The 24044-nt window shown below is 41.8% G+C and overlaps 1 protein-coding gene across 1 annotated transcript in view; it reads right to left on the reverse strand.

Annotated features, from left to right (window-relative positions):
* LOC129701308 (ferric-chelate reductase 1-like) overlaps positions 1–19661 on the reverse strand; it is a 36793-nt gene extending 17132 nt beyond the window's left edge. Inside the window, exons 1-8 of the mRNA XM_055642474.1 lie at positions 19391–19661; positions 11890–12086; positions 10305–10453; positions 8210–8304; positions 5878–6022; positions 3586–3768; positions 2688–2786; positions 428–575 (exon numbers count right to left, since the gene is read on the reverse strand). Of these exons, the coding sequence (XP_055498449.1) occupies positions 428–575; positions 2688–2786; positions 3586–3768; positions 5878–6022; positions 8210–8304; positions 10305–10453; positions 11890–12085 (1015 nt within the window). The 5' untranslated portion in view covers position 12086; positions 19391–19661. The remainder of the gene's footprint in view (positions 1–427; positions 576–2687; positions 2787–3585; positions 3769–5877; positions 6023–8209; positions 8305–10304; positions 10454–11889; positions 12087–19390) is intronic.
* Positions 19662–24044: the final 4383 nt, after the last annotated feature.

Below are 24044 nucleotides of genomic sequence, written 5' to 3' on the forward strand. Positions count from 1 at the left end.
AAACTAAACCAAACCAAAGTTAGCTGGGCAACTGCAGTAGGGTCTGTCACCCTACAGAGTGAACAGAGTGAAAATGACAGGATTGTGTTAACCCGGCATTAGTTGGGATATTCAAATGGTTCTGAAATTAGTGAAGAGGCATAAAATTTAAACTGGATAGTTCAAACAGATGAACTCCATGGATTTTGGAACTTGAATTAGATGAACTGTCCCAAAGTGAAGGGAAGAGGAAAATGTATTAGTAAACCGAAACAGTACGATACGAGAGGAGATGTAATGATTAAAATGTGAAAGCAAAGCAACATTACTTAATCATTAATTGTTGAAGTTTTTCAGGTCAATCAGCAAGCAGTAACACTAGGTATTGTCACTGGTATACATGGTGCAGGTGTGCTTAATTTATATTGTTTCAAAGCAGCAAACTCACCATTTACTGCTTTTCCGTCCGCTAGGAAAATGTAATATTGCCTGTCCAGGTCAAACCGTTCACTGTATTCAGGGAGCTGAATGTTTCTTCTGAATGAACACTGGGTCACCCCATCTTCCAACCTCCACGCCATGTCATTAATAGGAAACTACCAAAACATCATTATTGTTACAATTATTTACAAGCTGAGATATCTGGTGCGGTGATAAGCATTGAAAGTCCACAAAAACATGAAAAAATGTCCAGTAAGAAGAGTCTTTCCACTTATTAGGTTTACTTGTTTTAGATCTAGGTCTACAATTTTTAACTTATCATTTTTTAACATCTTTCCCTCCTGCATCCCCTACTGCATCCCTATTTTAGGAAACATTGATTTCAAAGTAAAAGATCTGTGCATCTTAAAACAACATCATACTGCACAGGTCAAGTTCTTCCACTTAATTTTTTTGTTGTTGAATGTTTTAGTAAACTTTTGTCTTCTTCTCAACTACCAACACACCCTCTTAAGCCTGAATCGTCTAACCTTTCCGGGAGGGTTTTCAACAACCCCGCTGTTTTTGGAACACAAGATGTTCTGACTCCAATCCATGTTCATGTCAATGAAGATTCAGATTCAGATTCAGATTCAGATTCAATTTAATTGTCATTGTCAGTGTACAGTACAGAGACAACGAAATGCATTTAGCATCTCCCTTGAAGAGCGACATAGCAAACGATTTGAATAAAAAAATAATAAGTGTCCCGGGGGGGGGGGGGGGGGGGGGGGGGGGGGGGGGGGGGGGGGGTAGTGATTGGCAGTCACCGAGGTACGTTGTTGAGTAGAGTGACAGCCGCCGGAAAGAAGCTGTTCCTCGACCTGCTGGTTCGGCAACGGAGAGACCTGTAGCGCCTCCCGGATGGTAGGAGGGTAAACAGTCCATGGTTGGGGTGAGAGCAGTCCTTGGCGATGCTGAGCGCCCTCCGCAGACAGCGCTTGCTTTGGACAGACTCAATGGAGGGGAGCGTGGAACCGGTGATGCGTTGGGCAATTTTCACCACCCTCTGCAATGCCTTCCGGTCGGAGACAGAGCAGTTGCCATACCATACTGTGATGCAGTTGGTAAGGATGCTCTCGATGGTGCAGCGGTAGAAGTTCACCAGGATCTGAGGAGACAGATGGACCTTCTTCAGTCTCCTCAGGAAGAAGAGACGCTGATGAGCCTTCTTGATCAGAGTAGAGGTATTGTGGGTCCAAGAGAGGTCATCGGAGATGTTGACTCCCAGGAACCTGAAGCTAGAAACATGTTCCACCTCCGTCCCGTTAATGTGGATGGGGGTGTGCGTGCCACCTCTGGACTTCCTGAAGTCTACAATGAGCTCCTTGGTCTTCTTGGAGTTGAGGGCCAGGTTGTTGTCAGCGCACCATGCTGCTAAGTGCTGGACCTCCTCCCTGTAGGCCAGCTCATCGTTGTTGCTGATGAGGCCAATCACCGTTGTATCATCTGCATACTTGATGATGGTGTTAGTACCATGTACAGGTGTGCAGTCATAGGTGAAGAGGGAGTAGAGGAGGGGGCTCAGCACACAGCCCTGAGGAACGCCGGTGTTCAGGGTGAGGGTTGAAGAGGTGTGCTTGTCTAACCTCACAGACTGGGGTCTGTTGGTTAGAAAGTCCAGTATCCAGTTGCAGAGGGGGGGGTCGATGCCCAGGTTACCGAGTTTGGTGATCAGTTTTGATGGAATAATGGTGTTGAATGCTGAGCTGTAATTGATGAACAGCATTCTTACATAAGTGTCTCTGTTGTCGAGGTGGGAGAGGGCGGAGTGAAGTGCCGTTGAGATGGCATCCTCCGTACTCCTGTTCTTGCGGTGGGCAAACTGATAGGGATCCAGTGTGGGGGGTAGGCAGCTTTTGAGGTGTGCCAGGACCAGCCTCTCGAAGCACTTGGTGATGATGGGGGTAAGTGCAACTGGGCGGAAGTCGTTGAGGCTTGCCGCAGTGGAGTGTTTTGGCACTGGCACGATGGAGGTGGCTTTAAGGCAAATGAACACATTGAATGAATGAATATATTGTTGTTTCTTGGTGTCTAAGCCTGTGAATATCTTACTTATCTTGAAATATGGCAAATTTGTGGATTAAAAGCTTCATTCCGGCAAACAGGTGGACAAAGGGTCCTGACCCGAGACATCACCTATGCTTTTTCTCCAAAGGTGCTGCCTGATACTCCAGCATTTTATGTCTATCTTAGTTAGGTAGACATTTTGTATTGACTGCACCTACCTGAGAGTTCAATATTGGATGTGAGCGACCGGTTGAACGGGCTGGATTGATCTGCACACTTTGATCATTGACAACACATAAATAAATGTCATCATCACCCTGTAACAGATGATTTTTTATTACATATACATTCAACCATGTCAACAGTTAGCTATGATTTTTATGACTAACTGCTTTTCCATTGATAAAATTAAATAAAGCTCTCAGCGTATATTTCATATATGTGTCCATGTCCTCTTTGTGCAGTGTTCATTATTATTACCTGTATGTTTTAATATGGATTCATTTTTAATTGTACTTAAATATCATCAGGGGAGATTTAGAGGACTAGTATTTGGCAGTTTACCCAAAATGATAGGGATTGAAACATGGTTGTGCTTTCCCTCCATTATTTTCAGCGGCCTTATGCTGGCCAATCTGTATACATTGCGCCTAATATTCAATAATTGCCCAAGTGAAGACGCTCCAAAAATAATCTGAAGGACCAAAGAGGAGCAGAACGTCTGAAGAAGGGTCCCAACCCAAAACGGCATATCCATGTTCTCCAGAACTGCTGCCTGACCCGCTGAGTTACTCCAGCACTCAATGACTTTTTTTGTAAATCAGCATCAACGGTTCCTTTCTGCAGGTTTCACCCTCTATAGTTTTATAAGGGTAAAAGTGATAGCAGTTCAACAGTGGGAACTGCAGAGATGTTAAAGTCCTCAGACCCATTGAGTACCAATGGCGGTCAATGTTTATGCAGGCATTTAGTGCTAGAAATATGGACAAATTCTTCCCGTCTTGGATGGATTGATAATACAGCTTCTGGTCTTTAATGACTGGTATATACAATGTAAAATAACTGAGAATCACCTTTAACCAATGTATGAGGATTTTATTTTATTATGATACTCACCATCCATTTATCATCTGACAGGGCAAATGAGACGTACCCATTAGATGGTCCACTCAACTCAAAAAACACTGAGGAGCCTTGCACGGTAAAGGCGAGGAAGAAGCACAACCTGTCGAGCTCAGGGTCGCATCCAGTGGGATTCCGTAGGCAGGACTTCTTTTCACCACAGTCCGTTGCGTTAAACTATCGGTATAAAAAGCTAAAATAAGTCATTGATTCTTACTCAATTCAGTCTGAATACATAAACAATTAAGATTGCAAACCACAAGCCTGTTTCAGGAAGTAATGCACGTTGTGGGAAGATCTGGAAATTGTCGAGCGTATGAAATCCTTTCTTTAAGAGTAGGAATAGTTAAAATCACTGTTCATCTGGCTTATTTAACTGATGGTTGCACTGGGACATTGGAAATTCCTCACAAAGGATTCTAAAGTTAGAGTTAATTTGGTTTCTTGCAGTGAAGGATTTCAGGTGGCACAAGGGTGTAAAAGTTCTATTGTAAATAGCATGAGGAGGCCAATGTACAAAACTCATTTAGGATATTGTAAACTTATGGCAACCTCCACACTTTGCGAGTCCTACCTGCATCTGAAAAGTTCATACAAGTATACAGCCTGACATGTGCAATGCCTTTCAGTTTGTGTAACCCAGTGCTGGGAATGTTTCTGGGGTTGACCATGCAAAGGAAAGAGATTTCAGCAAATGAATAAAGATTGCAATGTTTGTTCTTGGCACTTAATCGCCTTGCCAGTTCAGACATGGTCTTGAAAACACTGTATATTGTTTCATTGTACACCACCAAATTAACATGTCTTTTCAGGTGCCACAGAATAAATAGGCAAAATCTTTCCTGGAATAAGTTATCTGACTTGCTGTCCCGATACCAGGACTAGACAAAAGATCTCCCAAAACTAGTGTAGATGGCAGTTTCAAGCTACTCGCCAATCCACTTTTATCCAGAAATGTAACCAATTTCCATTGCATGATGAAAATATTTCCATAGGACCAATAATTGTTCAGTACCTAGATAACAGTTAAAGGGGTAAATTTTAATATGAGCAAGCAAATAGGAACCAAAGAGTTTCAGCTTGCAACTGTAATTTTACAACCTGTCGGATTTTAATTTCTTTTGAAGAGAACAAGGAGCAATATAGGGTATTAAAAAAAAAAAAAAAGCTTGTTTGTTTTCTATCCAGAAAAATGATTGAAATAACCAGGTATCAAAGATAGAAATCCCTATATAGAAAAATGTTGGACAAAATATTGAATTCCATTTTATTTCTTGAAAGCTTGACATTAGGTCATTCAATAAAATGAATAATTTTAAGTAAAAATTAGGCTTGATAAAGTAATTCAAAGTTTTCAAAACCACATAAACTAATTTGATGGTTACACAGAAATTATATAATCAGTTTCAAATAGATGCCTTTCCAGGATTGTATTACCATGAACTTTCTAGTCTGCCATATTGTTGAGATGGGTTTGAGTTGAGTTTAGTTTATTATCATGTGTACCGAGGTACAGTGAAAAGCTTTTGTTACGTGCTAACCAATCAGCAGAAAGACAATACATGATTACAATCGAACCATCCACACTGTACAGATACATGATAAAGGGAATAATGTTTAATGCAAGGTAAACCCAGTAAAGTCTTATCAAAACGTTGCCTATCTCCTTCGCCCAAAACGTTGCCTATCTCCTTCGCTCCATAGATGCTGCTGCACCCGCTGAGCTTCTCCAGCATTTTTGTGTACCTTAAAGTCTGATCAAAGATAGTTTGAGAGTTTCCAATGAGGTAGATCGTAGTTCAGGACTGCTCTCTAGTTGGGATGGTTCACATCGCATTTGGAAAGACCCAAAATAAATCAATTAAATCAAATTCAGAAAAATGTCCGTGCATCTGCTCTAAACATACATCGATATTAACTCTATAGATTCCATTTTAACTTTCCATTTTGAACTAGAAAGCCTAATTTGTAAGCGTGTGCTGGAAGGAACTGCAGATGCTGGTTTAAACCGAAGATAGGCACAAAAGATAGGAGTAACTCAGCGGGACAGGCAGCATCTCTTGAGAGAAGGAATGGGTGACGTTTCGGGTCGAGACCCTTCCTCAGATTGGTTAGGGATAAGGGAAAGGAGAGATATAGATGACGATGTATCGAGATAAAGAACAATGAATGAAAGATATGCAAAAAAGTAAAGATGATAAAGGAAACAGGCCACTGTTAGCTGTTTGTTGGGTGAAAATGAGAAGCTAGTGCAACTTAGTTGGGGCCTTTTTGAAGAGCACTTACAGGTTTGGTTAGCCGGGAGGTGGTTGGTAGTATCAGTGGAGACTCTGGAGTAGGCTGTTTTGACAAAGGAGGAGCATTTACTTGTGAGACTGTTGGACCACGTAATTTGACCCAGTAAATATTGAACCTCTGAACTATGGTTGCCCTGAAAAGAAAAAAAGTAAGATTAATGTAGAAATTTACTACAATTGTGCTATTTTGTTTTAGATTTTAAACCAACTAAACTAGATTTAAAAACAAATAAATGTATCATTGGCGAGATGGTGGTGGGAATGTAGGGTGGGGAGGTGGGGTTGGGATAACCGTTCATCTTTGATCTTCACCCATAGTTTAGTGAATCAACTTTTTGAATAGGACAATGTTAATTCACCCAGAGCTCCCGTCTCTCAGTCTGAAGAAGTGTCTCGACCCGAAACGTCACCTATTCCTTTTCTCCAGAGATGCTGCCAGAATTGCTGAGTTACTCCAGCATTTTGTGTCCAGCTCCTGAATTGAAGCCTGCCTTTAAGCTAGAAAGTCCAAAGATTGACACAAAATGCTGGAGTAATTCAGAGGGTCAGGCAGCATCCTTGGAGAAAATGGATAGGTGACGTTTTGGGTCACGATGCTTCTTCAGACTGTCTAATAAACTTACAAACCTACCTGTACATCTTTGGACTGTGGAAGTAAACCAGAACACCCAGGGAAAAGAGGTGAGGCAGGACAAAGCCTGGCAGGTAATACGTTGATACAGGTAACAGGCAATAAATAAGATGATAGTACTAAAAGTGTGGGTGCAAGTTCCAACACTTAAAAATTGAATAGCTTCTGTTTAGGCACATGAAAAGAGAAGTGTGAGAGAGGTCCTCAAACATTTATTTGCTCAGGGCCTTGCTTCTGTAAAATATATTTGAGTATAAAGATGTGGGTGGTCGGTATATGGAATGAGCTACAAGAGGAGGTAGTTGAGGCAGTTACTATCAAAAAGTATAAATAACATTTGGACAGGTACTACTGTACATGGGTAGGATAGGTTTAAAGGGATACGACACAAATGCAGGCAGGTGTGACTAGTGTAGATAGGCAGATGATGGACTTCAGACTCGAGTTGAAGGGTGTGCAAGCTATGTCGGATAGAGGTGGGAAGGGATTGGACAAGGGGGGGGGGGGGGGGGGGGGGATAGGGTTGAATAAAGGTATATGGAAAGTTGAAGGACGTGTGAGATGTCTCAGATATAGAAGGGTCCTGACCCAAACATATTCTCCAGAGATGTTGCCTGCCCGGCTGAGTTAATTCAGCAATGTGTGTCCCTTTTTGTAAACCACCACCTACAGTTACTTGTTTCTACATCTCAGTTATTCTTCTCTTCTAGATTGTGAGTGACACTTACCACCTCATCATGTGAAAATATAATGGTCCCTCTACCAATTGCCACCTTTCTGACCACTGATCTATGACCTGACCCCTGGAGTACCAAACTGCAGGTCACTTACCACTCTCCCCACCCATTTTCACCACGCCATCACCAACACAGTACCGACCCTACTAACTTCTGAGTGACTCTGATCTCAACTCTCCTGCTGGCCATCCTACCCCAACGATGTGTCAATGTCCATTACTTGATGTCTCATCTCCTGCTTCTTGTTCCATGACTGATTTGCTCCCCCTTCTCTTATCACACCCTAGTCTTGTAACGCACTTCCCAAATCAGCCTATTTTCAGAGTGCATGTGCACAATACGATGGGCCTTATAGAACCATGCAGTGTGGAAACAGGCCCTTCGGCCCAACTTGCCCATGCCAACCAACATGCGAGTCAACACTTGTCCCACTTGCCCACGTTTGTCCCATACCCCTTTACACCCATCCTATCCATGTATCTGGCAAAATGTTTTTTTTAAACGTTCTGATAGCACCTGCCTCAACTACTTCCTCTGGTAGCTTGTTCCACATATCTACCATCCACATTCTTATAATCACAGGTAGACAAAAAGCTGAGAAACTCAGCAGGTGAGGTTGCATCTAGATGCTGCCTCACCCACTGAGTTTCTCCAGCTTTTTTGTCTACCTTCGATCTGCAGTTCTTTCTTAAACATTTCTTATAATCATATGTATTTTACAGCAGCAAGGCCCTGAGCAAATACAATGTTTGAGGACCTCTCTCTTCATGTGCCTAAACCAAAGCTATTCAACGTTTAAGCATTGGACGTTGCACCCACACCTTTAGTACTGTCACCTTATGTTTTGTTCGTGCAACAAATGCTCATTCTGAATAATGTGACAAGTTATAGGGCATAATTACAGTTTAATTTATTCAGTGAATATTATTTGCTAATTGTACTGCCATGCTTACAAGAATTGGATGTGATCTGGTTTTGGACTGGGTGGCTTCCAAAGCACCTCAACTGTGTGTTTTCCTGATGAGCTTGTGTGACTGACTGCTGAGTCCTATGGAAGAGAGACATTGATCACCATAAGATGTATGTTAAATAAACTAGCTACATCAAAATACTTGACTTAGAAATTGTTCTCACATCATTTTTGTGTCAGTAGCGCAACGGTAGAGTTGCTGCTTTACAGCGCCAGAGACCACGGTTCGACCCGGACTATGGGTGCTGTCTGTATGGAGTTTGCACGATTTCCTTGCGACCGCTTAGGTTTTCTCCAGAAGCTCACGTTTCCTCCTACACTCTAATGACATATAGGTTTGTAGGTGAATTTGCTTTGGTAAGTTGTAATAATTTTATTTATTTATTTACTTTTTTTTTTTTAATTGTTTTTATTTTATGCGTGAAATGTTTAGGTTTTTATGTGCGATGCTCCGGTATTCCCTCGGAAACGTCTTCTCATTTTGCACTGTACAACTGTTCTTTGCAAGATGACAATAAAGGATGATAATGATAATAATGATAATGATATTTTACCCAGTGTGTGTAGGTTAGTGTAGTGATCGCTGGTTGTTGCAGACTCGGTGGGCCAAACGACCTGTATCCCAAAGACTAAATCAATGGCCTTTCATCAGAGCTCTTGAACATCTCCAGCATTTTTTATTTTTCACTGGGGCTACAGGCTTATTTTAGTTTAGAGATACAGCTTGGAAAAGGTCCTGCAGCCCACGCCGACCAGCGATCCCCATACACTAACACTATCCTGCACATAAGGGACAATTTACAATTTTTACTGAAGCCAATTAACCTACAAACCTGTACATCATTGGAATGTGGGAGGAAACCGGAAACCCCACGCGGTCATGGGGAGAATGTACAAACCCCATCCAGACAGCACTCATAGTCAGGATCAAACCCGGGTCTCTAACACTAGAAGATAGCAACTCTACCGCTGCACCAATGTGTCACCCAGCGGATGCTCCTGGCAGGGTACATATACGGATGTCGCTATCAGTGCCTAAACATTGAATGCCCCAATTTAGGGGAGCCTCCAAATCAGATAAATGACTGTGCCACTTCCATCTGCTCCCCCAAGCTGAAGAGTTTGTGTTTAGGTGATCTCCCTCATTAGTTAGCAACAGTGAGCAGCTAACTGTAAACCGTGGCAAAGATCATCAGCAGAAGCCTGGAATGATCCCGAGACTGGGAAGCTGAGGGTTCCCACAACACTGACCATGATCTGCATGACTAAAACCATCAGAGCACTGAGGTATCTGGAAATATGTGCAAAATTACATGACTCCGGGTCAATTCATTTTAAAAGCACACTTTGTTTAAAGAGCTATGTAAGTGAATTGTGTAGGAAGGAACTGCAGATGCTGGTTTAAACCGAAGATAGACACAGAAAGCTGGAGTAACTCAGCAGGACAGGCAGCATTTCTGGAGAGAAGGAGTAGGTAACGTTTCGGGTCGAGACATCTGAAGAAGGGTCTTGACCCGAAACGTCCATCCATTCCTGCTCTCCAGAGATTTGCCTGTCCCGCTGAGTTACTCCAGCTTTTTGTGTCTATCTTATGCAAGTGAATTTCTTCCTTTTTTGCCTTTATATTTGTCTGTGCAAACTGTCTCTAAATCATGCAATGAGCCACTGGATTAACATACGAGGATGTGTACTAGAATTTGAGTAACGGCATAAAGGTTATGAACTAGCAAGCTAGATGCAATGATCGAGAGTGATATGTTCAAATCCCACCATCATTAGCTGGAGGTTTCTTTTCAATAATCTGGGTAAATATCCGGAGGATGCACAAAACTAATGGAATCTGATTTTAATACCCATCCGGTTCACAAATGATTTTTGTAGGAGGAAAATACAAATCCAGAACTTCAGCGATATGATTGATCATTTCTGCTCTGCAGTTTAAGGACTTATGGGAATGATGAACAAATGATGACCCTGCCATTGACAACTACAGCCTGCCTCGAATCAAAAACAAAACATTGTTTACTGATCCTGTAACTTCCGTACCATCTTTAAAATTCACAAAATGGCATACGCACTTTTACATCCGCACACGTCAAGAGCTGGGTGTTCTTGTCGTCAATTAAAGTAAAGGTTCCAAGTGGCCCAACATTCAGGTCGGCAGCATCTCGTGCTTGTAGAAAAAAACCTTGGAATGACGTTCCAGACTGTCTCACAGTGAGGGTGACTGTAAGCAAGGGAAAACAGATTCAGAGTAGGAAAGCACAGAGTCCACTGAGAGATGAATGTTTCTTAAATGTTGTGATGGTACCTGCAAACACCTTACACAGCACATGGCCTGCAATGCACAGCCTGAGGTGTCAAAGATGGAGTGGGGATAAGGGTGTGAAAGGAACACATTTGCAGGGCTATGGGTATATTGGGGGTGGGGACCCGGTCCACCCGCCAGGGACCGGGGGCTCGCCCACTGGGGACCCGGGTAGAGGGCCGGTAAGCAGACAAGCTGCGGGAGAGTCAGTCAGTCAATTTTATTTGTATAGCACATTTAAAAACAACTCGCGTTGACCAAAGTCTATGCATCAATGCAGGTACTAATGTGCTACATACAATGATACACAGACCTAAACATTACATTCATAAACTGTTTACAGCGCCCCCTCAGAGGGCCTCAAAAATGCTAGGGAGTAGAAATAGGTTTTGCGCCTCGACTTAAAGGAGTCGATGGAAGGGGCAGTTCTGATGAGGAGAGGGATGCTGTTCCACAGTCTAGGCGCACTGCATCGACGGTATAGGGAACAAGATGCTAATTTCCGAGTATGAAAATGGCCATAACTTATTTAATACTGAAGATATGAAAGTGAATTAGGTGTCAAATTAAACTTCTTTTTATGCTTTATCTGATTGGATAAATTGCAGACTTGATTTTTTAAATCTCAAAATTTTGTAACATTGCTACTATACTATCTCAATGTACTACTGCTATACACTTGTACTGTATCTGAGATGCTTATCTAAGATGTATATGAGTGCTTAGGTATAGTGATACTTGTACTGAACTGTAAATAAAAAAGAATTGCACTTCGGTACATGAGAGAAATAAAGTGCCATTAGCATACAAACAGTCACTATTATTAAAGATGACCATTTCAAAAGCTGAAATAAGCCGTCACGTCAGTTTTTCCGAATGTCGTGGAAAGCAAAATCAATGAGAAAAAACATATATTTGGGCTCATGGAGCACAAATGGTGCCATAAATCAGTCGAGTCAAATGACCTATTTCTTTGCTGTATATTCCATCCCACAGCAGTATGTAGAAAAATTGATTATTAAAGGTGTTTTGGGTTATGGGGAGAAGGCAGGAGACTGGGGTTGGGAGGGAAAGATAGATCAGCCATGATTAAATGGCAGAGTAGACTTCTTGATGGGCCGAATGGCTTAATTGAATCCTTTATTTGTCATTGAATTGAATTAATTCCGCTCCTGTAACTTTTGAACTATGAAAGCAAACTGGAAACTACAAAGAGTATTCTGAATATTTTTACACCACACCTAAGAATGTATACTCTGATATATTTTACTTTACATCTGAAAAAAAAAAAGAATTAAAATTGAAAAGAATACCTAATTGTAATCACAAAGCTGTTTAAGCTGTTTAACCTGTACCTCTTATCTGATCACTAGCGTTGATCACGTTTTTGTCCACTGTTATAATGGCAGGACTTGGTGATTTCTGAATAATGCTCCCATGCTTTGGGATCATGGAGTCACAAGCCACAGTCACTTGACCATTTCCATAGGCAGCAATAGATTCCACAAAGATGCTAAGCACAGCAAGCAGATCACGAAAGTGCAGTCCCATACTAGTGTGGAATCAGACGAGAATTGTGTTAATTGGTGTTAATTTCTGTTGAGAACAAAAACGATTTTAGCAAGAAAATAGTAACATTGACACTGTCAGTAATAATTAAGAATCTCTTAATTAAAACTAATTTGGCATAATTAACAAATAACTAATTTATTCCTGGTGTCAACCTTGTCACGTTTGTGAGTCAGAAGTTAATGAGTTATATATTGATCCAAAGACTTGCTTACACCAGTTATTAGGTTTCAAATGGAGACCATGAGGAGTTCAAGGAACGGGTAAAATTAGAAGATAGAGTTTCAAATATAAATACAAATTATTCAATGTGTTTGATGAAAGCAATGGGAGTGGAAGTGGGATTAAAAATGCCTCTGTAGAGGGTCACAGCAAATCAATTTTGGGAACTTCTGCACAAGTGTAATTTCAGTGTGGTATGTGACTATCAGGTACTGTTGCAACCCTCTCTCCTCCACACCAAGATAGATATCAGGAACCTTGCCGTAAAGCATAATCCCCTCAGATTTATCCTTAAATTGTTCTTGAGATTACTCCAGTTACAATAGCAGTGCACGCATACTGATCTGTACAATGTCATCAATCTTGTAAACCAGTCGACAATAACTCCAACCTGCATCCTAGGCACACTGAAAACGTACGATTCATGGCGGTGGCTTGGTGGCACAGCGATAGAGTCACTGCCCTACAGCGCTTGTAGTGCCAGAGACCCGGGTTCGATCCCGACGACGGACTCTGTCTGTACTGAGTTTGTACGTACTCCCCGTGACCACATGGGGTTTCTCCGAGATCTTCGGTTTCCTCCCACACTCCAAAGACCTAAAGGTTTATAGGTTGATTGGCCAGATATAAGTGTAAATTGTCCCTAGCGTGTCTAGGCCAGTGTAATTTGCTGGGATTGCTGCTCAGTGCGGACTCGGTGGGCTTGTCTCTGCACTGTATCTCTGAACTAAACTAAATTGAGAGGGTATGGCACTACTTGAGGTTGTCATTTTGTCACTACATGTCATTTTGAATTGACTCGTCCTAGGAGCTTAAATTAGGTCCAATTACATTAAAATGAATCAAAGCATTGGAGTTGTCCTGGCTATTGTGCACAAAGGGATCAGAAAATAATTATATTAATTCAATTTTAATTAATTAATTAAATCAATTCTCAAAGGCCACAAGATAAAATGGTAAACCATTTTACTGAGTCGAATGAAAAAAGGGAATTGGAATGGAAATTCTATTAAAAGATCAACAATCATTAATAATTAGTGGGTGCAAGAAATATTTTAAAAGTATTTCATTTAGGTATTTACAAGGGAAGGAGGCACTGGATTTTAAGTCATGAAATGTCTGCTTTTAAGATGGAAAAGGAGAACACATTTAAAAAGTTCATCAAACTCAATTATTTTACAGCCCCTGGGCTAGGTGGATTGTAATTAAATTTGAAAAAAACATCTAATGTATACAAGGGGCACATATTTTATAATACTTTATAAAATAAAATGTTGTAACAGAGGATGTCAAGGATAGCTAATTTAGTACATGCCCTTGGAATCACAAACAGGTCAACATGAGTGGTATAAAAAAGATAATGAGATCACTGTTGAATGAGATAATGGAAGATCCAGGGACAAAAATATACAATAATAAATAATTAGCCAAGATTAACAAAGGGAAACTCTTGCTTGACTGACCTCACTGGAATTTTACCATGGGATTAAACAATGGTGCTGTTGTAAATGTAATTTATCTTGATTTTCAAAGAATTTTGATAAAGTAGACTAATGAGTAGAATCAGATATTCCAGTCAAGGGACTAGTAGTAGAACTGATTGCTACCTAGCTTCAAGACAAAAAATGGGAGTGTGAGCAAAGTGTAACTATTCCCATTTGGGCAAGGTGAGAGGTCGTCTTTAGGATCACAAGGATCAGACCACTGCTGTTCACAATTTACATTCACAATATGCATTCTAGAATCATAATTTCTAAATTTGTGATGAAATTAAACTGGGTGGGGTGAGAGGCAGTCAGTACTGAGGAAGACCGCAACAGAGTACAAGGAACACTAATAAACTTACAGAATGTGTAAATAATTTGCAAATTAATTTCAACACCAATAAATGCACATTAGTACACATTGGTAGGAAAATTAGAAAGTGCATATTGTTTGGAAGGTGTGCTCGAGGAACAAAGATATTTGGCAATATGGATGCACTGATCTCTACAAGTTGTGCCACAGGTTTGCATAATTTTATACTTTAAACCTTAAAGATACAGCACGGAAACAGGGCTTTTGACCCACTGAGTCTGTGGCCACCAGTGATCACTCCGTGACATTAGCACTATTCTATACATTAGGGAAAATTTGCGAATTTTACCAAAGCCAATTAACCTACAAACCTGTGTGTCTTTGGATTCGAGCTTCGGCTTGTACTCGCTAGAATTTAGAAGATTGAGGGGGGATCTTATAGAAACTTACAAAATTCTTAAGGGGTTGACAGGTTAGATGCAGGAAGATTGTTCCCGATGTTGGGGAAGTCCACGACAAGGGGTCACAGTTTAAGGATAAAGGGGAAATTCTTTAGGACCGAGATGAGAAAAACATTTTTCACACAGAGAATGGTGAATCTCTGGAACTCTCTGCCACAGAAGGTAGTAGAGGCCAGTTCATTGGCTATATTTAAGAGGGCGTTAGATGTGGTCCTTGTGACTAAAGGGATCAGGGGGTATGGAGATAAGGCAGGTACAGGATACTGAGTTGGATGATGAGCCATGATCATATTGAAGGGCCGAAATCCTACTCCTGCACCTATTTTCTATGTTTCTATGTTGCTAGGAGGAAACCGGAGTTCCTGGAGAAAGCCCACATGATCACAGGGAGAACGTATAAACTCAGTCTAGACAGCACCCATAGTCAGGAGTGAACCCAGGATCGAATCATTAAGAAAAGGACAAACCAAGCACAGAGGTATATTTTTGGAGAGAATTAATTGGAAATGAGAGAGGTTATGCTAGATTGTATTGATCACACTTGGCTGGATCACACTGAGGATTGTCACATACAATCTGGTTGCCATATTAGGAAAAGGATATAGAAGCATTGCAACAAAGAGTTACAAGAACAATACCAGAAATGTGAAGATGTTTAAAGAAAGAATGAACAGAATGATTCTCTTTGCTCTGGAAAAAAACGATGCTGAGGAGGAGACCCAATGGAGTACTTTAAAATTATCAAGGATTTCAATAGAGTAGATACAGAGAGAATAGCTCCACGAGTTGGAAGAGCATAACTCATAAGATAATCACTGAGAAGCCGACAATATTTCAAACAAAACTTTGTGGTGAGAATGTGGAACTTACAGGGGAAAATATGGAACTTGCAGGGGAAAATGAATATGATGTGAGGGAAAGGAACTGAGGGTTCTACTAATGGATGTAGATGAGGAAAAGTGGATGGAGTTTCAGGTGGAGCATAAGCACTGCCATGGACTGGTTGGGTTGAATGGCTTGGTTTTTATGCTGTACATCCAATGCAATGCGGTACCCTATCAAACACAATCATTATTAACTATTATCTGATGTAATTACTCTAATATACTATTTATATATTATAGGTAGTGATACTTAATCTGTAATCTTGGTATACTAGGAATAGCCGGTTCATCTACATTTTGCATTCTGTAACGCTATTTGTATTGACCAGGACGTTGCAGGTAGGTTTAATTCCTTCCATCTTTGAAATTCTACAACGATATATCAGGATACGGAGGCTTTGGATTTTTGTTTAGAATTTATAGCCCTGTTCATCAACCCCAAGTTAAAGATCTTTCCTCTGACAGGCAGAATGTTACGGGCTTACATGGTGAAGATCATAGAAAGGTCAATGTCGCAAACATACCTTTAGCCACAGTATAAAAGATTCTACTGTGGTCCCGATTTACTGTTGAACGTATTTAAACCAGCCTATTAAATGTAATCAATATCATCAGCACTTAATTCTCATTTTTCTTAATTAGTTTAATCCTTTAATACGTGTTTTAATTAATTGACCATAATTTCTCCTTAGGTGGCACAACAGTTGATTTTTCTGCCTCACAGTTCAAGAGGTTTGTGTTTGATGCTGGCCTTGGCTCCTGAGTGTTTGGAGTTTGTATATTATCCCTGTGGCCAGGTACATTTCCTTTCATTTAACAAAGATCGTAAAGTGACTTAAGCTACTTTAAGATACTCCTTCATGTTGGTAAGTGGCAAAATAATAAAAGGTGATTGATGAGCATGTTAGTGAAAGTAGGAAGGCCACAGATACAGAACAGGAAGAAAATTGATAGGATCATTTTGTTAGGAGCTAGACTAATGCCCGCCTGTGTCATCACAAGTAAGTTAGATGCTAGGAGACTGAAATAGAAACATAGAAATTAGGTGCAGGAGTAGGCCATTCGGCCCTTCGAGCCTGCACCGCCATTCAATATGATCATGGCTGATCATCCAACTCAGTATCCCGTACCTGCCTTCTCTCCATACCCTCTGATCCCCTTAGCCACAAGGGCCACATCTAACTCCCTCTTAAATATAGCCAATGAACTGGCCTCAACTACCCTCTGTGGCAGAGAGTTCCAGAGATTCACCACTCTCTGTGTGAAAAAAGAGAATGTCTGATCTTTAGTAGAAAAGTGTCACTGTACACCCTCCACAAGTGTTGCATCCGAGGATTGTCACAGCTCACTAATCTCCATGCATAACTAACAACAGTGTGCCAGTGGTGATATCGATACCAATAGTCTAAAGAACAAATTCCTCCTGTGGAGGCACAATGCCATAATTGATGGCCAGTATTCTGTATCATGAAAAACAGGCTATTATATTGCAGAAGAATATCAGGAAAGGATTGTAAAAAATAAAATAATGACCTCTGCAGTCTACACACTACCAATTCCTTACCATTAGATTGCTCCTTTTGATCGATTTGAGAAATTAAAATGGCAAAGATTCCCAGAGTATTGAGCAAGTGCAGTATTTGACCTAAAAATCTAAACAAAACTACAGAAGCTGGATATCTGAACTTTTTTCACAAGGATGTTGCCAGGACATTACAAGGATGTTGCCACGATTCAAGGACTTGAGCTATTGGGAGCAGTTGAGTAGGCTAGGACTCTATTCCTTGGAGCGCAGAAGAATGAGGGATGATCTTGTAGAAGTGCACAAAATTGTGAGAGGAATAGATCGAGTAAGCACAATGAGTCCCTTGCCTGGAGTAGGCAAAATCAGTACAGATGACGTAGGTTTAAGATGAGATGGGAACCAATCAATAGGAACCTGAGAGGTAACCTTTTTATACAAAGGGTGATGGGTATATGGAATGAGTTGCCAGAAGAGGTATTTGAGACAGGCATTATCACAACATTTAAGAAGCATTTAAACAGGTACATGGATTGGATAGGGTTAGAGAGATATGGGCCAAACGCTGGCAGGTGGATCTAGTGATGATGCAACATGTTGGTCGGTGTAGGCAAGTTGGGATGATGGGCCTGTTTCCATCCTGTACGACTCTATAAGCGGGAAGTAGTGGAATTACTGCACAGGTAGCAGGGCATAATTCTGTTCTGACAAAGATCAATTACCTCAAACATTAATTAATAAATTATCTACAGATGCTGCATGGCTTGCTGAGTATATCCAGCACCTTCTGTTTTCATTTCAGTGTTTAATCTTGTTTTGTTTATTTTTAATCTAAATCTTCCATTATACCAGGCAAAACCAAGGGAGGGGGGGATGATTTTCCCAGTGTTTAATATCTGATTAGCTGGATTTGATAACGCGCCTTGCTGTTAATGGCACAATATAATCAGAACAGGTTCTTGTTAGCTGATTAGCAAGGCCACGGTTGATTATTCAATAGGAATACATTTTATTTCAGTGGGTGGGCTGCACAATGCGTTCACTGGCTTCGGTTCATCATAAACAGGAGGCATCTCATCCCTCACCACAAGTTTAACTATTCGAATATTACCAGCATAAATAATCACTTTAAAGAAAGACAAAGTTGAACTGGCTTTGGTTGAAGGTAGAGAAACTCAGCAGGTGCAGCACCATCTATGGAGCGAAGGACATAGGCAACGTTTCGGGACAAAACCCTTCTTCAGCTTTGGTTGATGTGGGTAATTGCCTGGCCAGGCTAGCTTGAAACTATTCCCATTAGTGGTTGTGCACAGGCTTGAGACCCTGCTTTTGCTGTAAATTGAATTTTTTTTAAATGGTTTTGCCATTGGAGTCTGAAGAAAGGTCTCGACCCAAAACATCACCTGTTCTTTTTCTCCAGTGATGCTGCCTGACCCACTGAATTACTCCATCATTTTGTGTCTACTGCCAATGTTTGAACTGTGTCAGTATGCGGCTAGTGAGAAGCCAGTGAATAACTAAGGCTGTTACACTAGAACTCTGCACCTATAACAACTGGGACTTGAAAATGTGCCAAATCTGGTGACTCCCACATGAAGAAGTGTCCCAACCTAAAACATTACTCATCCATTTTTCCAGAGATGCCGCACAACCTGTTGAGCTACTCTAGCACTTTGTGTCTATCCTTGGTATAAACAAGCATCTGTACTTCTACTGTGTCAGTGTACTCCTACTATATATACACTTGTACTGTGGTTATCCAAGATGTATCTACGTGGTGGTATGGTCTAAACTGTATACAAAAATGCATTTCACAGTAGCTCGGTACAGGTTACAAATAAAGTACTATTGAAGTACCAGAAAGTGTTACTGTTCCTGGATTATGATCAGTTTTTTAACATGATCAGTTAACTTTTCACAGATATTGTCTGTCCTGCTTGGGTTTTTTGTTTAATTTCATTTTTATAACGGTGTTCTGAGAACTATCCAGACATATCTCAGGAGTATTCTAGCGACATTGAGAATTTCCAGCGCGGTTGGGTTGATATGCGAGAGCGGCACGTTTAATAAATTATCCAGTAGATTAGAAGGATTGCCTTTGCAATCTGGAGGCTTCGGGGAAATGAAAATAAAGCACGAAGAACCCGGAGAAAGTAACTTTTGAAATGCTCGTTGTTCCACCTGAACATGGTCTGATGTTAACTTGTTTTTTTAACGAGCAAAGTGTGGTTCCTCAAGGTGACTATCATCACCTCCGTTTTCGAACACTTTTCCTCTCCGGAGTCCCCCTCGCCCACAAGTACATTCCACATCATTGAAAGGCTTGCAGCGAATTAACGTTACCGGTAAATGCATGTTCACGGTCTGAGATCGCAAAACGTTTAAGTGCACTCATACTTACATGGGGACTTGGAATTGACGTTCCCTTGCCTGAGAGAGAAAGACTTGGCATCAAGTTTCACTGTTGAGGCGGGGCTCTGGGCCGTCATATAACAGGAGGGACTAATGTTGAACCAGCAGGTAGTCCTAAAGTAACCTGTTACTCCTGTCGCCAGAGTGAGACCAGGTGCAAACTGGAGAAACAGCACATATTCTCTCTGGGTAGCTTACAACCCAATGGAACGGCAATTGAATTCTCCAATTTTAGTAACCTCTAATAACCGCCCCATAATTGCACCTATTTCTCCACTGCCCCATTCCTCCTTCCTCTAGCTTCACAATTTGTAAATCTTCCTTTTGCCCCAGCATCTTGTTTTTGTCTCTAGCTTTCATCCAACCATCTGCCTATCAAGCCCACCCCTCCCCTTTGCCTGTTTTCACCTTTTACCTGACACGCTTTCTTCTGCCCTTCCACTTTTCTAGCTTTCTTCTCCCCCCCACCCCCACAATCAGTCTGAAGAAGGATCCCGACCTGAAACGTCACCTATCCACGTTCTCCAGGGATGCTGCCTGACCCGCTCCAGCACTCGTTGTCTTTGTTTTGTGAACCAGCATCTGTAGTTCCTTGTTTCTACTAATCTGAACCTGTCACCCACCTGTCTCCCAAACCTCGTTCTCACAGTTCAACGTCATGCTTCAATGACTTTTATCTGATGAACCAACAGTGGAATCACTTGTATGAAAAAAAGCTGTCTTTCCAGCATTTCCACTTGACTGCTTGCAATATAGAGTTTATTATGGTGAGATATACCGAGGTACAGTGAAAAGCTTTTTCGTTGTGTGATATCCAGTCAATATAAAGATCATATCTGATTACAATCAAGCCGCCCACAGTGTACAGATACAGGATAAATGGTATGCTCCACCTCCACCTGCTGCTACCGGAGATTCGGAGGCTGCAACTGCGGGTCTGGCGGACGGCGGCACCGGGAGCCCGCGGCTCCCTGGAGGGAGACCGCTTTTCAGGGCTCTCGCAACGGCGACTTCCCCCGCCCGAGTTGCGGGGTCGAAGAGCTCCTGGAGCGGGGCCTAACATCACTGCCCCGCACGGCTTGGAATGGCCGCGGGACACTGTGAGCGCACGCCGGGGGCTCTAACACCAAGACCCGGTGTGCGACCTCGCACCACCCGGCGTGGCTTTAATGGCCGCGGGACAATCGCCATCGCCCGCCGGGGGCTTTGCCTTTGACTCTGACATCGGGGGGGGGGGGGGGGGGGGGGGGGAGAGTGCAGTGGAGAGATAAGTTTATTTGGCCTTCCATCACACCAATGTGATGGATGTTTATGTAAATTATGTTGTGTCTTGGGTCTATGTGTTTGTAATGTATGGCTGCAGAAACGGCATTTCGTTTGGACCTCAAGGGGTCCAAATGACAATTAAATGTATCTCTCTTGTAAAGGTAATGTTACAATGTTTAATTTTTGGCTGCACATTTGATTGCTTTACCTTGAATCTGGGAATCAAACTCACTAGTGTGAATTAGAAAAATCAGTGGATCCAATAATGGATGCTGGAACGCCTCGCTTGGTACTTCACTGTGGATTATTATTACGGCTTTCACATTGTATGTCGTTTAGCCAATTTCTTAACCATTCCAGACAACTTTTTAAATTCTATTTTCAGGATCTGGCAGCACAATGGCGCAGCAGAAGAGTTGCTGCCTCACATCACCAGGGATCCGGGATCGATCCTAACTACGGGTGCTGACTGTGCATAGTTTGCACATTCTCCCTGTGACCGCATGGGTTTCCTCCCATAGTCCAAAGACATGCAGGTTTGTAGGTTAATTGGCCTCTGTAAATTGTCCCTAGTGCGTAGGATGGAACTAGTGCACCGCCTTCTGGAACAACTACAGTCCTGGTGATGAAGAAACTGCCATGGACCTGCTGAATGTACCAGGATGTGGATTTTATATTTATTTATGGCAAATCTTTTGATTGGAACTTTATCACCACTTTGATTTAGATAGTTAACTCCTGGACAAAACAGAGGAGGATGGATTGGGATAAAATTGCAAATGGACTAAAGTGCTTAGCATTGCTATATAGCATCATTTCAAAAGAATGGAATTAAGTAAGCACAGTCCCAATTTGACCTCAAACCATCCTATTTGATATTGTCATCACCTCCAGGGCTGTACAATAAATGTTGGTCTTGTTGGTAACTTTTGTTCGAAAATCGAACAAAAAGCGTGAGGTTGTGGAATGGTTTAGTCATTGATGAACAGTGATTCATGCTGTACTGTTTATCTGCAGAGAATTACAGAATGATGCGGTTGGAGGTAGGAGGTCGCAGGGTGACCTGGACAGGTTGAGTGAGTGGGCAGATGCAGTATAATATAGATAAATGTGAGGTTATCCACTTTGGTGGCAAAAATAAGGGGGCAGATTATTATCCCAATGGGGTTAGGTTAGGCAAGGGGGAGATGCAGCAAGACCTGGGCGTTCTTGTACACCAGTCACTGAAAGTTGGCGTGCAGGTACAGCAGGCAGTGAAGAAAGCTAATGGAATGTTGGCCTTCATAACAAGAGGATTTCAGTATAGGTTCTTCTGCAGTTGTATAGGGCTCTGGTGAGACCACATCTGGAGTATTGTTTCCAGGTTTGGTCTCCAAAATTGAGGAAGGACATCTTTGTGATTGAGGCAGTGCAGCGTAGGTTCACGAGATTGATCCCTGGGATGGCGGGACTGTCATATGAGGAAAGATTGAAAAGACTAGGCTTGTATTCACTGGAGTTTAGAAGGATGAGGGGGAATCTTAGTGAAACATATAACATTATAAAAGGACTGGACAAGCTAGATGCAGGAAAAATGGTCCCAATGTTGGGCAAGTCCAGAACCAGTGGCCGCAATCTTAGAATAAACGGGAAGCCATTTAAGACTGAGCCATTTAAAACTTTTTCACCCAGGGAGTTGTGAATTTGTGGAATTCCCTGCCACAGAGGGTAGTGGAGACCAAGTCACTGGATGGATTTAAGAGAGAGTTAGATAGAGCTCTAAGGGCTAGTGGAATCAATGGATATGGGGAGAAGGCAGGCACGGGTTATTGATTGGGTCGATTAGCCATGATCACAATGAATGGCGGTGCTGCCTTGAAGGGCCGAATGGCCTCCTCCTGCACCTTTTCTACGTTTCTCTGAGACATTCCAACATCCATTATTGGAACAACTATTTTTTCTAATTCACAGCAGTGAACTTGATTCCAAGATTCAAGGTTAAGGGATCAGATTTTCAGCCAAAAAGCAATCTGTGGAGCATTACCTGTGGGGATCTGTATTACAAGCAGTCAAGCGAAACGTCTGAAAAGACAGGCTTTTCAAACTTTACAAGAATGATGTGGGGAGGTGTCAGAAGGAAATGATGTGAGAAACCAAACCAAATGCTGCAAAACATTGCAGAAAGACTATGATGTTCTTTGTCACAGTCAAATAGATTATATCGAAAATGCCTTCTTTGGGATTTTCCAAAGCCTTGTTATATATTATATATACTGCACAATTTGATATATGATGATCATCCACAATGTGAGAGGAAAGTAAATAGTTAATGGCAGGACCCTTACAGAGGGATCTTGGGGTCTAATTCCATAGCACCATAGAAGTACTAACACAACTGGATAGAGTGGTAAAGATGACATATGGCATCCTTGCCTTCATTGGTCAGGGTGCTCCGGTTTCCTCCCACATCCCAAAGACATGGGGGCTTGCAGGTTAATTGACTTCTGTAAATTGTCCGTACTGTATAGGAAGTGGATGCAAAAGTGAAATAATATAGAACTAATGCGAGTGGGTGATCAATGGTCGGTGTGGACTCGGTGGGCTAAAGAGCCTGTTTCCCTGCAGTATCTTTCAATCAAAAAACTATACATTTGCTGTCTTTACTTCGGATGTCCAGCATCTGCAGCTTTTTTCATTTAATATCAGGCCTTCACCCAATCATAAAACCTGCGCTAGCATGCTTGTGATTGAGATTTTGAGGCCATGGGACTCCAAATTCAATATCAGGAGGCTGTGCATCATCATCAGAGGAGTTTATTTATTTCCATCCTACTTTGGTGATGGGGTCAGGTGAGGATCTACATGTGTCCATTGGAAACTGCAGCCTGACAGATCTCCGGGTGAGTTCAGCGACAAGCTTCATAAGCAATATGAGCAGAATTAGGCCATTTGGCTCATCGTCTACTAAGCCATTCAATCATGGCTGATCTATCTTTCCCTACTAACCACATTCTCATGCCTTCTCCTCATAACCCCTGACACACGTACTAATCAAAAATTTATCTATCTCTGCCTTATCATGTGGCATGGTGGCACAGAAGTAGAGTTGCTGCCTTGCAGAGCTTACAGCCCCAGAGACCCAGTTTCAATCCCGTCTATGCGTACTATCTGTGCGGAGTTTGTATGTCCCTGTGACTGCGTGGGTTTTCTGGAGATCTTCGGTTTCCTCCCACAGGTTTATAGGTTAATTGGCTTGGTATAAACTAAAATTGTCCCTAATGTGTGTAGGAGTGTTAATGTGCGGGGATCGCTGGTCGGTGCGACTCGGTGGGCCAAGAGTCCTGTTTCCGCACTGAATCTCCAAACTAAAACTAAAACAAAAGTTAAAATATCCATTG

The sequence above is a fragment of the Leucoraja erinacea genome, chromosome 10, assembly GCF_028641065.1.
Source record: "Leucoraja erinacea ecotype New England chromosome 10, Leri_hhj_1, whole genome shotgun sequence".
Classification (NCBI taxonomy): domain Eukaryota; kingdom Metazoa; phylum Chordata; class Chondrichthyes; order Rajiformes; family Rajidae; genus Leucoraja; species Leucoraja erinaceus.